Source organism: Rhinoderma darwinii, chromosome 3 (assembly GCF_050947455.1).
Source record: "Rhinoderma darwinii isolate aRhiDar2 chromosome 3, aRhiDar2.hap1, whole genome shotgun sequence".
Lineage (NCBI taxonomy): Eukaryota > Metazoa > Chordata > Amphibia > Anura > Rhinodermatidae > Rhinoderma > Rhinoderma darwinii.
The window spans coordinates 257,789,096-257,805,020 of NC_134689.1; the positions used below are offsets into that span (position 1 = coordinate 257,789,096).

Consider the following 15,925-nt stretch of genomic DNA (forward strand, 5'->3'; position numbering starts at 1 on the left):
TAAAAACCGCCGGTTTTGCCACAATTACGAAAATCCTGGCAATGTGAAAAGAACATAACGGTCATTGCAATGGATTGTGGACTAAATAGTGACTTAAAGCGACATAGAATATGGCATAAATGTCCGATAGATGCGCGTCCCACCTACCTCTAGAACAGGGCTCCTTGACCCTCATCCTACTTTCTGCAGATGTGTTTTGACCACTGTCTGACGAGGTGTTTGGGTCTTCCAGAGACAACCGAGCACTTTTTGCTAGAATGTTTCCGGAACTCCTATAGAAGTGAATGGGAGTTCCGGTAACCGCGTAGCAAAAAAAGGTTTGGCTGTTTCCAGAAAACCTTGCCACTTAGTGAGCCAGTGGTCGAGCCCAGCAACAGACTGTAGGACGGAGGTCAGGGAACCCCATTCTAGAGACAGGTGCGAGTCCCAGAGGTGGGACCCCATCTATCGGACATTTATGGATGGGAATACTCTTTTAACTAGATAAATCAAAATGTATACTTTTCAAACTTTTAACTATATGTTACTATTAGTGATTCGTTTTCAGGACATGTATGGATGTGACTACACACAGCGGCCACATCAGTCAGTGTTTACACCAAACACCAGTTTTGCTTGAAGTGTGCCTTTAAAACAAATATCCAACATGTCTATACATTTTAGCACTTACAGATTTTGTGTTGTCCTTTAATCGGGAATTTTATGAGCAGCTCTTGAGGGTTTATACAGATGAAAACAAATGAAGAAGCTGATTCCTGGTAGAGAGATGGATACTGTGGTGGAAATAAAAAAAAGAATCTTATTAAAACAAAACACGATATACACTATTTGTATGTGTATACCCCTCCTAATTATTAAGTTTAGGCGTTTCATCCACACCTTTAGCAAACGGGTGCATAAAATCAAGCACACAGCCATGCAATCTCAATAGGCAAACATTGGTGGTTGTATGGGTCATATGGAAGAGCTCAGTGACTTTACACCTTTGCCAGAAGTCAGTTTGTAAAATTTCTGATATGCTAGATCTGCCCTGGTCAATTGTAAGTGCTGTATTTGTGAAGTGCAAGCGTCTAGGAGTAACCGTTCAGCCACAAAGCTGTATTACACGCAAAGTCAGAGTGGGGCCGCCGAGTGTAAAATTTGCCTATTCTCTGTTGCATTACTCACTACAGAGTTCAAAACTGCCCCAGGGAAGTCACAACCAACAAGAACTGTGCATCGGGTGCTTCATGAAACGTGTTTCCATGGTCAAGCAGCTGTACACAAGCTCAAGATCACCATGCCAAATGGCAAGCATCGGCTGAAGCGGTGTAAAGCACGCCACCACTGGACCCTGAAGCAGTGGAAACATGTTCTCTGCAGTGATAAGTCACATTTTACTATCTGGCAGAATGATGGACTAATCTGGGTTTGACAGATGCCAGGAGAACATTTCCTACCAGAATGCAGCCTACTGTAAAATTAGGTGGAGGAGGGATAACAGTCTGGGGCTGTTTTACAGGGTTTGGGCTAGGCCCCTTATTTCCAGTTAAAGGGGTTTTCCAGCCTCTGACAACTGATGACCTATCCACCGGATTGGTCATCAGTACATGACCTGTGGGGGTCTGACACCCGGGCCCCGGATGTACAAGCTGGAAGCAGTTAGCTCCGACCACGGAATAGTGGCCGAGTTGCAGCTCTGCTCCTATTCAAGTGAATAAGAGCAGACCTGAAGTTCTACAGCATGGCCACTACGCTATGTACAGAGCCAACTGCTTCCGGGCTCCGTACATAGCATTATGTGCCACAACATCGGGTGCCCGCAGGCCACCGGAGCGGCTTATCGGTGCGGGGTCTCTGTGTCGGACCCGCACCAATGACATACTGATGACCTATCTGGTGGATAGGTCATCAGAAGGTGGACAACCCCTTTAATGCTACAGCATACAAAAGACATTTTAGACAACTGTAGGCTTTCAACTTTGTGGCAACAGTTTGTTTGAGCATGACCAAAGTGAGGTCCATAAAAACATTGTTTGACAAGAGAGGAGAGCCCAGACACACCTTTGCAATCAGCGTTAAAATGAATCCCAAAGCCAGATCTTATCCAATATCCGTGCATAACTTCACAAACGTTTTTTTCCCTGATTCGACACAGATTCCCACTGACGCACTCCAAAATCTTGCGAAAAGCCTTCCCAAAAGAGTGGAGGCTGTTATAGTTGCAAAAGGGGGCCATCTTCATATTAACGCCCACGCTGTTGGAAAGGGATGTCCAACAAGCTTATATAGTCTATATTTATGGTATCATTCACACTCCTAAAAAGTGAAATACCACTATGTCAAATCTATTAGTCATCGTAGCGAGTAAATGTTGGATTTTCTATATTTTTTTTAGTGCGAGACAGATTGAGGGGGAATCCGATACATACACCTTTAGCTTAATTGATTCCTGAGGTTTGTGTGACTGTTGGCAGGGATGGAGGGGTGTAATACTTGAGATCTGTACTCATACAGGATATTAGATCTGTTCATGCTTTGACATGCTTGTGCTTCTGCGATTTTGTATGCTACGACAACCTCTAATATAATTGTAACGTGTATTTGTGTTCTTGGTAGATTTGTATCTCTATGTGCCCTGCGTGGCAAAACATGTGTATGACATTACCATTTTTCTTTTTCTCTCCCAATGTTTGGTCAGGTAGATGGGGGTCGATCCCTTTCATATGTGTGTTACTGTATACTTGGAAAATGTTTAAATTAAAAAAAAATTATTTAAAAAAAAAAAAAAGTTGGATTTTTGTATCAAACGTTAAATTTCCTTATTATGTTACAATTGTTTCCTTAGCAGCTGGTGACATGGGGTGGATAGTTGGGGTAGACTGGATGTTAGTTTTTTTTTTAATGCTCATGTAATATTATACATAATATATTGCTCATACACACACATTTTCTCCATGTGGAGGACTATTGCATTCCTCTTGACTTTCTACTGTATTTTGTAAAACATAATAAAAATTAATATTTAAAAAAAAAAGCTAAATCCTTACATCAAGGAGAAACAAAAATCACAACGTTAAATGTGCTTTTGAAATAACACGTAAAAAAAAAAAAAACAGGTGCAAACAATATTATATTTAGGGACTAAAGCAAACAAACAGGTATTCTGGTGAGTAATATCCCATTTTAAAAACGTCGTCCTTATTTTTGTCTATTCTTTCCATCATGCACAGCAGCACAAGTGTGTCACTATTCTCCCCTCCATAAAATACAGTAATATAACAGTGTACTTCTGCTTACAATCGGAGGCACACAGGGGTTCCATATTACAAGTCAGTACCACAAGGATCCATAATGCAGTCATGTGCATGAGCCCTAAAAATATAAAGTAATCTCCAAAGCTAATTCGTAGCTTAGTGCGCCTCTCCTGCATGTGCGCAGAAGGAGTTAATCCACTGCTCATCCTGACCCTTGTACAGATGGAATACACTGTTCAGAGTACTGGAGAGATATACGGACTGGTAAACATGATGGGAATTAGTACTGGCATAAGCTTGGCTGAAATGCTTAGGCCTCATGCACACGACCGTAAAAACTCCTGTTATTACGGGTCGTAATTACGACCCGTAATAACAGGCTCATAGACTTCTATTGGCGACGGGTGCCTTCCCGTTTTCTCACGGGAAGGTGCCCGTGCCGTTGAAAAAGATAGAACATGTCCTATTTCAGGCCGTAATAACGGCACGGACAGTCCATAGAAGTCTATGGAGCTCTCGTAATGACGGGTGGCTACATGTGTGCACCCGTCATTACGGCAGCGTTGCTAAGCGACGTCAGTAAATAGTCACTGTCCAGGGAGCTGAAAGAGTTAACTGATCGGCAGTAACTCTTTCAGCACCCTGGACAGTGACTACCGATCAGTATAAACCTGTAAAAAATAAAAAAGACGTTCATACTTACCGACAACTTCCTGCTTCCTCCAGTCCGGTCTCCCGCCCGTTGCCTTGGTGACGCGTCTCTCTCGACATCCGGCCCGACGTCCTGGATGACGTTTCAGGCCATGTGACCGCTGCAGCCAATCACAGGTCAATCACAGGCTGCAGCGGTCACATGGACTGCCGCGTCATCCAGGGATGTCGGGCTGGATGTGAAGAGAGGGACGCGTCACCAAGACAACGGCCGGGTAAGTATGAATTTCTTTAACTTTTATTACAGAAAAGGCTGTCCCTTCTCTCTATCCTGCACTGATAGAGAGAAGGGGCTGCCGATTAGTGCAGTGCTATTTTGCCGCCAAAAACGTGCTCGTAAATACGGGTGGAATACGTGTGACACCGGACCCATATTTACGAGCACGGGTTCGTAAATACTGGTGCAAAACGGGTGGAATACGTGTGACACCGGACCCGTATTTAGGCCAGTATTTACGGGTGGGAAAAAATACGGTCGTGTGCATGAGGCCTTATGCCTTGCTTCTAACCAAAAGACATGATGCTCACATCCAGTCCCCTGATCTGGTTAGACAACAAATTAGCAACAGTAAAAACGAAAACAAACAAAACAAAATATGCTAAATACTTAACCCCTTCTCGCTGCAGCCTCTTGACCTTCCTGACAGAGCCTTATTTTTCAAATCTGACATGTGCCACTTTATGTGGTAATAACTTTGGAATGCTTTTACCTATCCAAGCGATTCTGAGACGGTTTTCTCGTGACACCTTGGACTTTAAGTTAATGGTAAAACAATGTCGGAATCGCTGTTTTTTCATTTTCTACCCCACAAAAATATTTTTTTTTCCCCCCATTTCCTAGTACATTATATGGCACAATAAATGGCTCTACAACTCGTCCCGCAAAAATCAAGCCCTCATAGGACTATAATCGACGGAAAAATAAACAAGTTATGGCTTTTGGATAGTGGGTAGGAAAAAACTAAAATTAAAATTTGAAAGTGGTTTACGACAGGAAGGGGATGGTGCAAAGTGAAAATTGCAATTTGCCGTCGATATGCCATGTTAGTGCACAATATGTTGTACCCAGTTTGTCCCACCGAAGACACACACATCTCGTAAACTGTTAAGCTGGTTCTCCCGGGTATGGTGATGCCATATATGTGGACACAAACTGCTGTTTGGACACGCTGTAGAGTTCAGAAGGGAGGGAGCGCCATTTGGTTTTTGGAGCACAGATTTTGCTTGGCAATAGTTCTGTTTGGGGTATTGCTGGTATTTCAGTTTATAATGTGGGGGTATGTGTAATCTGTGCGGAGTACATCAGGGCATAATAAGAGGGTATAATAATGGGGTAAATAAATAATAATTCATAGATGTGTGGCCGGTGTCGCACTGATAAATGGTGCCCGATCTTATCCGCTTTTGGACACTGCACATTTCGTGTCGCTATAATCTGAGAGCCAGAGCTTTTTTATTTTTCAGTCAAAAAAGCTGTGTAAGGGCTTGTTTATTGCAGGGCGGGTTGTAGTTTTTATTGGTACTATTTTGGGGGACTTTATGTTCACTTTTTATTCCAAGTTTTGTGAGGGGTGGTGATAGAAAAAAAAAAACTGTGATTCTGGCAGTTTATTTTTTTTTGCGGTGTTCACCGTGCAGGAAAAATAATATTATACTTTTATAGATTGGGTCGTTACGGACGCGGTGATACCAAATATGTGTACTTTTTTTTTCAATAATAAAATGCTTATTATAGGAAAAAAGGCAGGGTTTGTTTTTATTAACTTGAAACTTTTCTTTTTACACTTTTATTAAACTTTTTTTTTGTCCCACTTGGGGACTTGAGGGCCTGCACCTCTGATCTTTAGAGTGGATTCACACGAACGTGATTTGCATCCGTGCAGCCCGCGTTGTTTTCACGCGCTACGCACAGACCAATAGAAGTCTATGGGGCAGTACAGACAGTCCGTGTTTTTTGCGCAGCGTTTGTCCGCTGCGTAAAAAGCGCGACAATTTCTATATCTCTGCATCACGGAAGCACTTCTGTGGGACAAGCGTTATTCGCGCAATAACAGTAAAAAAATGAATGTAAACAGAAAAGCACCACGTGCTTTTCTGTTTACAAACATCCAAAAGGAGTGTCATAGATGGCGGCTGCGCGAAAAGCACGCAGCCGCGCATCCATATGGACAGGGCACACGGAGCTGTCAAGTGCCTTTTGCGCACGCAAAACGCACACGCTCGTCTGAATCTGGCCTCACTCTAATGATTTGCACTACCCACGTAGTGCAATGCATTCGAGCGGTCAGTAATTCACTGACAGCAAGCCTATTAGGTCCCGTCTGTGGGCGGGACCTAATAGGATATCGTATGTGGGAGACCAGGAAACCATTATTAGGCATCCGGTTGCCATAGCAACGATCGGCATCATCACGTTAACATCGTGTTGATGTCGATCGGTACAAACCACTAAGATGCCGCGATCGCTTTTGATTGCGCCATATAAGTAGTTAATAGCAGGGATTGTATCTAGCTCCGTTCCCAGCCCTTACAGCACGGTGTCAGCTGTAACACACAGCTGACACCGGTGACTGAGGCATCTTATTACTGCGGCCGGACGCTTTTTAGACACCGCCTCTGGGCGGGACCTAGCAGGCTTCCGTACTTGGCAGACGGGAAGCCATTGTTAGGCTTCTGGTCTGCCAGAGCAGTTATCGGAACCCCGCGATTTCATTGCAGGGTTCCGATCTGCTTGTAAACACCATAGATGCAGCGCTTGCTTTTGAGTGCTGCAACGAAAGCGGTTAATCGGGCGGATCGGAGACTAGCTCCGGTCCTGGCCTTGAAGCACTGATAGCGTTAAGCGATCACTGCTTTAAAACTGCTTTAAAACTACCGTTAATGCTCTGACCTAATAGTCAGTTTGCGTTAACAGGACAACGCCTGTGACGGACTATTACGTCACATAGCGTTAAGGGATTAAACAAAGAAGATTTTACCAGAGAAACACAACTCAATATTCTCTGGAGTAAGGAAAAACCCTGTATGTGGTCAAAAACTGCTGTTTGAGCACACGGCAGGGCTCAGAAGGGAAGGAGCGCCATTTGGCTTTCGGAGTACAGATTTTTCTGGATTGGTTTCTGGGCGCTATGTCGCATTTGCAGAACCCCTGTGGAACCAAAATAGTGGAAACCCCCCAGAAGTGACCCCATATTGGAAACTACACCCCTCACAGTATTCACCTAAGGGTGTAGTGAGCATGTTAACCCCGTAGGTGTTTTGCAAACATTTGCTCGATGTGCAGAGTGAAAATTGGATTTTTTTCCAAAGATATGCAAATATGTGGTGCCTAGCTTGTGCCACCATAACAAGACAGCTCTCTAATTATTATGCAGGGTTTCCCGGTTTTAGAATCATCCTACATGTGGCCCTAATCTTTGACCAGGCTCAGGAGTGAAAGAGTACCATATGAAATTGAGGCCTAATTTGGCGATTTACAAAGTATTGGTTCACAATTGCAAAGGCAATTGTGAAATAAGAAACCCCTGACGAGTGACCCCATTTTGGAAACTACACCCCTCAAGGCATTTATTAAGCGGTGTAGTGAGCATTTTCACCCCACAGGTCTTTTCCATAAAAGATTGCACTGTGGATGGTGCAAAGTAAAAATGTAAATTTAACCCTAGATATTCCATTTCAGTGGCAAATAGGTCGTGTCCAGCTTGTACCACTGGAGACACACCCTAAAAATTGTTAAAAGGGTTCTCCCAGGTATACGGATGCCATGTATGTGGAAGTAAAACGGCTGTTTGGGCACGCTGTAGGGTTCAGAAGGGAGGGAGTGCCATTTGGCTTTAGGAGCGTGGATTTTGCTTGGTAGTAGTTTTGTTTGGAGTCTTACTGGTATTTCAGTTTATAATGTGGGGGTACATGTAAGCCGGGCAGAGTACATAAGGGGCAGTCAGGTGGTATAATAATGGGGTAAAAAAAAAAAAAAAAAAATCCAGAGAGAGTGTTACGCTGTGAAGTAATCTTTTCTGCATAGGCCAGTGTCGCACCGATAAACTGTGTCCTTCCTTATCCCCCTTTTGGTCCACACTCCGCACATTTGCAGTTTGGGGAATTTTGCTGGGAAAATGTTGTCCTGGTATAATACGGGCACCGTCGCTTCCAGCAGATATGTTTGGGCCCTCCCCTTCCTGGTTCCCTAATTTTAGGGCCTTGATAAATCGCCTCTTGAAACTGAAGAAATGTTCCCCTCGGACCTGCACAACTGCATATTTTTTTATTTCCTGACTTATTGGAGCCTTAACTTATTTTTTCATAGACGTAGTGGCATTAGGGCTGCTTTTTTGCGGGACAAGCTGTAGTTTATATTGGTACCATTTTGGGGTACATGCGACTTCTTGATCACTTTCTATCCTATTTTTTTTTTTTTGGAGGCCAGGTGACCAAAAAACAGACAATTCTGGCAGTTTTTTTTTTTTTTTTTTTAATATACAGTGTTTGCCATGTGTTAACAATTACATGTTAAAATGTTTTGTTTTTGATGAAAATAAAAAATTACTGATTCAAAAAACAAAAAAACAATTATTACATTTATTCTGCGGGTCAGTACGATTACTGCGATACTTTATTTTTTACATCGTTTTGCACAACAAAATTACTTTTGTAAAAAGAATGGGATTTTTCTGTCGCGATGTTGTGAGAACCATAACTTTTTAATTTTTTCGTCGACGGAGCTGTATGAAGTCTTATTTTTTTGCGAGAAACTATAGTTCCTATAGGTTCCCTTTTTTGGATACATGCAACTTTTTGATCACTTTTTATTCCAATATTTGTAGGGCAAAGTGTCCAAAAAACAGGAATTCTGGCATTGTTTTTTACGCCGTTCACCGCGTGGAATAAATAACAATATTTTTATAATTCAGGCCGTTATGGTCGCGGCGATACCAAATATGTATGGTTTATTTTTTTCAATAATAAAGGACTTGGTAAGGGGAAAAGGGCGATTGTGTTTTATTTTATTACATTTTTTACAACTTTTTTTAAGCCCCACTAGGGGACTTGAAGGTCCAACTGTCAGATTTTTTTTCTAATACATTGCACTCCCTATGTAAATTCACCAATTTCATTCCCGGGGTACAGATAAACTGCAAATTCTTTAAATGCAGTGATCGCGTTTGACCGCTGCATTTAAGGGATTAATGGTGGGGATCAGAGCTAACTTCGGTCCCCGCCATTACAGCAGGGTGTCAGCTGTAAGATAAAGCAGACATCCGGGGTTGGTGGCACAGACTCCGCTTCTGGGCCGGTGTCCACTATTTGTCGTATGGATACGGCAAAATGCGGGAAGCGCTGGCCTTCCATGACGTATCCATACGACAAATGTCGGGAAGTGGTTAAACAATTTAAAAGGATTATAAACAGAGGTCACAATAATTCCTATGATTGAATAATTCGACTTAGGCAGGAAGTGCTGGCAGTTCCGTAGGAGCAGATAGGAGGTGCTCAAAACCTACTTTTTATAGGCTTATTTAATTTGTACTGAACCCCCAGTACGTGACCACTAGGCAGAATCAAATTACATCAGTCAGGTGCCCGGCACGTTAAGCCAATGAAGGTGGCGATAAGCATTAGTCTAAAGGTAAGATTTCAACCAAAACTATAATTCGTCATGTGAAATTTAACAAACGATAGTTTTAGCCAACTGTTGAAAGACCAACATAGTCTGTATTGCCAGATTGAACAACTATAATGACTAATAAAAGGATAAAATGTGTATATGAGTCAGCGTAATGATCGTTCATTTAACGGTTGTCTAGCCATCCACCTACTTATATCTAGTGTATCTGGCCACATAAAGGCTGGGTTACTGCAGTGCAAATTTTGCCTGCATCATGTAGCCAAAACCAAAAATTGAATCCAGGAGAGAAGATGTATAAGGCCTTTCTTTATACTTCGGTTCGGTTTCTGGTTTAAAAAATACATGCAAAATCTGCAGTGAATCTGTACTGTGGGAACCCAGTCTTAGGCTGTTTGGGCACCTGCGTAACGTGTACTGAAGCTATCCAACGGTCCTGCACGGATGTCTTAGTACGAGAGCTAAAAGGTGTACACACACACATATATAAGTATATGAGATCCATTATATAGCATGAGATATAAAACAGCTCACCTGTTCCTTAAACTGATCCTGTGGCAGGCAGTCATCCACTTCCACACAGCCCAGTAGACAGCCAGTCGGGTAATCCTTGGGAAAATCAACATCTACAAATACAGGATATTTAGAGATTTAAAATAAATATTTAAAAATCACATCAAAACATTTAAAAAGATATTCAAAAGAACATAGAAGTAGAAGGTGTCAGATTAAAAGGCAAAATGTAAAGCAAATCTATTCAGATCTTGATAGAAACAAAGTCCTAAACTATATTATAAATTTTATAAAATGGAGAGGAAAATTCAAAATTAGTTAAAAAGGATTTCCACACAAAACATAAAAATGGCTATATGGTAGTAAATCATAGTTTAGAGCAGCAGCCAAAGTTATATAAATAATTTCTTATGCTTGTAGAGATATTGCTATTTTCCAGTTTTGTTTTCGCGGCCAAATTGGTTGTTACTTTTGAATTAGTTCACCAGAAACTGAAATTGAATATTCAACAACTGATACGTTTCTGACAAAATGTCAAAGTGACAGTCAATATGGCTGCGCTTCCGGTTGTTTCTATTGCAAAGAGGATTAATGTATCGGAATAAAAAAAAATTACAGTTACTCTGAAAATAAAGGAAACACAATCAACAATCTTTGGGTACTGCTGTAATGTCTGGATTACTAATAGAAGATGTTTTTAAGGGGTACGTATACCATTGAAACCAATTTTGCTCAGTCACAGCAGGACTATCCCCCAGAACCATGTACGGATGTGCCCTTTGCTTGCGATAAGATACATACAAGTAGCCTATTATCAGCTGTTGTATGTGCCTTCCTGCATTGGTCTCTTCTAACAGAGGGGGATGATGCAGTGCTGACATTATGATAGCCGCTGTGTGGTTGCGCTGCCAGCAAAAGCAGTCTTAACGTACCTGCCAGGAGTATTGCAGCTGGATGCAGTCAGTGAGTAAAGTGTATATTCTAAAGACGATAGGATAGCCCTGACAGATCACAAAATATTGCACTCCATATCTCTGTATTTTATAATAAACCCCATCAGTTTCAGAAGATTTCACAATATCCCTAATAATTTAAACTCCCTTAAAGGGGTTATGTGGGGACGGAAAATTATTATACAGTGTACAGCGTACACTGCTAATATACATTGCTCTCCCCAGTAATGCGGATTATGATATTTTAACAGATTTTTACAGCGCTGGCGGGGGACCGGAAGTCTAGTGTCACAGTCTACCTTCATGACAATACGACTCAACGTTATGTGATCTGCCCCACTGTACTCCAGCTACAGTGATTACATAGCGTACAGCGAGGCCGGTCACATGACGACGAGTTAGGTCATCATGAAGTTGGACTGTGCCACTAGACTTCCGGTCCCCCGCCAGCGCTGTAAAAATGTATTAAAATTAAATCAGCGTGACGGAAGACCGGATGTATATTAGCAGTGGACTCACATACTGCAGTTAGTACACCGCTAATAATTTTCCGTCCCCAAATAACCCCTTTAAGTAATGTTATGCCTGCTTTTGTATCAGTTTTCAGAAGGTTTGCCTGCTCAACCTTTGTTAAGTAGCACTCGGTATGAGGTCTCCAGCTCCGAGATCTCCTGTGGGGAAGGCCTTTTAGCTGCAGCTGCTATCCATAGACGGCCTCTATGAGCACTGTACCATGATCTGCCCTCCACCCTGAAAAAGACCGTAATAAGAAACATAATGAGCAGTCTGATCAAGCAAATATGGTACTGCAGTCACATATCAAAATCAAGTAGCTGGAGTCACGCGGAGATAAAATCACATTGTTACACTGCTTGCCAGCAGGGGAAGTTGTAGAAACAGAGCAGATTCTGACAAAGCGAATGCTCAATCATGCTGACAAATTTGTTATGCACACAATGCTCAGTATGAGGGAACACGCCAATGTTATATCCTGGTAATCCAGGAAGAATACACTATGTATTCAAGAAAGACTTTTTTCAGGAAAAAAATAAAATCAAATTTATATAATGGAGAGTAAAGTGTAAAAGTCGAAATAATATGGATTAAAAACAGAATTCTGCTTTTAAAATAATTTGAGTTAAAATAAAATGTAAAAAAATAAAAAAATTTTGTAAGCACTGTTATACAGTTTTTTTTTTTTTACCACATTTCATGTGCTTTTATCGAATTATATATAAGGACACTTAAAATTCTGCCAATTGCCCTTCAAAACAGACACCAGTTTAATTCCACTCAGCTATCAGACTTGGGACTTCAACGTATTGTCCCATAATCAATATTTATCAGCTATCCACAGGATAGGTGACAAAACATCTGGTCGGTTGGAGTCAGACAGCTGGGACCCCCACTGATCCTGAGAAGGCGCTTACCTGGCCGCCCCTGTGCTCCCCATATGGAGCAGTACTGCACATACATGTCTAACATGTATCATACAGCATGCACCACTACTGTGATAAATTTAGCTCATCATCGGTCTGTTTGGTCTAGATTTACATTAAAGAGGCTCTGTCACCAGATTTTGCAACCCCTATCTGCTATTGCAGCATATAGGCGCTGCAATGTAGATAAGAGTAACGTTTTTATTTTTTAAAAACGAGCATTTTGGCCAAGTTATGACCATTTTTATATTTATGTAAATGTAGTATCATCCACTTCTCTTCAGAACGCCCAGCTTCTGGCAGTGCAGACACAGTGCAGACACAGCCGTGTTCACATGGACTGCCGCATCATCCAGGGAGGTCGGGCTGGATGTCGAGAGGGACGCGTCACCAAGACAACGGCCAGGTAAGTATGAATTTATTTTACTACGGAAAGGGCTGCCCCTTCTCTCTATCCTGCACTGATAGAGAGAAAGGGCTGCCGATTAGTGCAGTGCAATTTTGCAGCGAAAATGTGCCCGTAAATACTGGTGCAATACGGGTCGAATATGTGTGACCAAGGACCTGTATTTACACCAGTATTTACGGGAGGAAAAAAATATGTTTGTGTGCATGAGGCCTTAGACAGTAATAAATCTGCCCCAATATTTTAAAACTAACAAAAACCTTTTTAATGTTTTTATTTTAAGATAGTATTTTATTTTTTATGCTACTTTTCCATGATTATGAGGACAGCCATCTTGCCTGCGCTTTTGTTCAGAGCTGTAAACAGCAGTTCAGAGATTTGCTTAACAGCAGCCACCTGGACAGAAAAAAAATTAGGCAGAAGATGACCTATTGACTTCTTTGGGAAAGCGTTGTGGGCATGCTCTGTGACCTGTGCAGAACAGGAAGGTTCAGTCTATTATGATACTCAGCGGCCAGTATTAAAACGGCAATATGTCAGGTAGTTCAGAGTTATATATATATATATATATATATAAATAAATATAGCTAAGAACATAGAAAAGAAACAGTAGTTTAAAAAACACATTCAATGTAAAAGTTAATTTGAAAAGGTTATTTTCATTTTCATATTGTGGTTAGCCTATGTAGCAATAACAAAAGTAGATGAGAATTCAGACACCCTACCTTTTAATGCCAGCAACAAGAAGCGAAGCCCATGGCTGGTGCATGCTCAGGCACATGCCCTGATCACTAATCTCCTGCAGTTCTCGGTCCTGTATTCGAAGTCGGCCACGCTCACCTGCACCTTCTACACCAGACCTTTTCCTATTTGAGGTTGCACTCACCTGGTCAACCCACTGGGAAAACAAGAAAAGAGAACATTGAGACTAAACTATTTAATATTGGCCTGAGAACTTTAAAAATGAACCTCATTTGGAAATGTTATATACGAATATATATATTATTTATTTATTTATTTTTAAATAACGGAACATATTTATGAATGCAATTACACTAGTTTTCTAGGAATGATTAAAAACGGCGTTCAGACACTGTACGCGGTATGTAAGTCGTACACTGTGTAAAAAGTGGTGGGGAGACCAGACAAAGTGCCTTGGTATATATGGTGCAAAAATAATCTATATCCATATGTATTTTTTTATTTCTGACATTTATGGCATAAGATCCAGAATAGCACCCCCCCCCACCCCCCCATTTACTTTAAAGAGGCTCTGTCACCAGATTTTGCAGCCCCTATCTGCTATTGCAGCAGATAGGCGCTGCAATGTAGATTACAGTAACGTTTTTATTTAAAAAAAACGAGCATTTTTGGCCAAGTTATGACCATTTTCGTATTTATGCAAATGAGGCTTGCAAAAGTACAACTGGACGTGTATTATGTGCGTACATCGGGGCGTGTTTACTACTTTTACTAGCTGGGCGTTCTGATGAGAAGTATCATCCACTTCTCTTCAGAACGCCCAGCTTCTGGCAGTGCAGATCTGTGACGTCACTCACAGGTCCTGCATCGTGTCGGCCACATCGGCACCAGAGGCTACAGTTGATTCTGCAGCAGCATCAGCATTTGCAGGTAAGTAGCTACATCGACTTACCTGCAAACGCCGATGCTGCTGCAGAATCATCTGTAGCCTCTGGTGCCGATGTGTCCTCGCTCGTCTGACACGATGCAGGACCTGTGAGTGACGTCACAGCGTGATCTCTCGAGAACACGGCTGTGTCTGCACTGCCAGAAGCTGGGCGTTCTGAAGAGAAGTGGATGATACTTCTCGTCAGAAAGCCCAGCTAGTAAAAGTAGTAAACACGCCCCGATGTACGCACATAATACACGCCCAGTTGTACTTTTACTTTTCAACACGCCCAGTTGTACTTTTGCAAGCCTCATTTGCATAAATACGAAAATGGTCATAACTTGGCCAAAAATGCTCGTTTTTTAAAAATAAAAACGTTACTGTAATCTACATTGCAGCGCCGGTCTGCTGCAATAGCAGATAGGGGTTGCAAAATCTGGTGACAGAGCCTCTTTAAGTATCAAGTATGGAAAAGAGAATGGTGGTGATGCATGAAAAGCCAGTAGCTTTCAGGATAAACTGTACCAATCTCAAGAGTGTTACGTAGAGTAGAACGGACATTTGTGCCATACCTACACAAATTCTAGATACTTCTGCAGTGGCACAAATGATCCACGGTACAAATACTAAATAAACAGGTGACGTTGAGTTATATTGCTAGAAATACTTTCACATATATTATATTAAAGCAGCTTACCACTGGTGGTGGGAACATCAAGTTTGGATTCACAAGCAGGGAATCACGTGTATTCTCTCCTGAACTTCTCACTGGCTTCGCTATTGCGCCAGAGCTGACTGCATGTGCAACCTCATCAAACCTGTCAGAATTGAATATTTTGAATCTGACCCTTTACAGTACAAGTTGCAGAGACCATACAAACAGTTGTAGAAATATCTATGAACTACAGTGCTCTTATATTCCTAAACCATTTTGGAGCTCAAATAAGAGGTCTATGACTTGGAATATCCATGTTCTATTCATTGCAGAACGGGATCAGTAGATGACTTTTCCTTACCTTTTGTGATACTCAGCCAGGTCTCCTCCTTCATCTATAACTTTGCGACCTGCAAAATCTAAAGTCACCTTGCGAGAAAGCCGGGAAGCATGACGCAGCTCTTGCAATTCCTGTTCCTTCTTCTGAAGAGTCTGACGTTCTGCCTGGGACAACCACTGGTTGGAATCAGTTGAGAAGTAATCAGACTCATCATCTATCACATGGGTGCGTCGTACACTGTACAAGTGTAAAAAAAAAAAAAAAAATTTGGATAAAAATATCAGACATAAATGACGTAAGTTACAATTTAGGGGGTAAATTGCTAAAACACAACATATCTTATTAAAATATAAATGTAAAAGGGAAAGAGATTAAACATTTAAATTCAGGGTTAGCTCAAGTCAAACCTACATTGCAAT

At 41.6% G+C, this 15,925-nt stretch overlaps 1 protein-coding gene across 1 annotated transcript in view; it reads right to left on the reverse strand.

Moving 5' to 3' along the window:
- The window catches only part of TRIP4 (thyroid hormone receptor interactor 4), a 47,231-nt gene that overhangs the window by 14,466 nt on the left and 16,840 nt on the right, over positions 1 to 15,925 (reverse strand). The window contains exons 7-12 of the mRNA XM_075857831.1: positions 15,528 to 15,743; positions 15,209 to 15,329; positions 13,607 to 13,779; positions 11,662 to 11,786; positions 10,105 to 10,196; positions 671 to 773 (exon numbers count right to left, since the gene is read on the reverse strand). Coding sequence (XP_075713946.1) covers positions 671 to 773; positions 10,105 to 10,196; positions 11,662 to 11,786; positions 13,607 to 13,779; positions 15,209 to 15,329; positions 15,528 to 15,743 — 830 coding nt within the window. The remainder of the gene's footprint in view (positions 1 to 670; positions 774 to 10,104; positions 10,197 to 11,661; positions 11,787 to 13,606; positions 13,780 to 15,208; positions 15,330 to 15,527; positions 15,744 to 15,925) is intronic.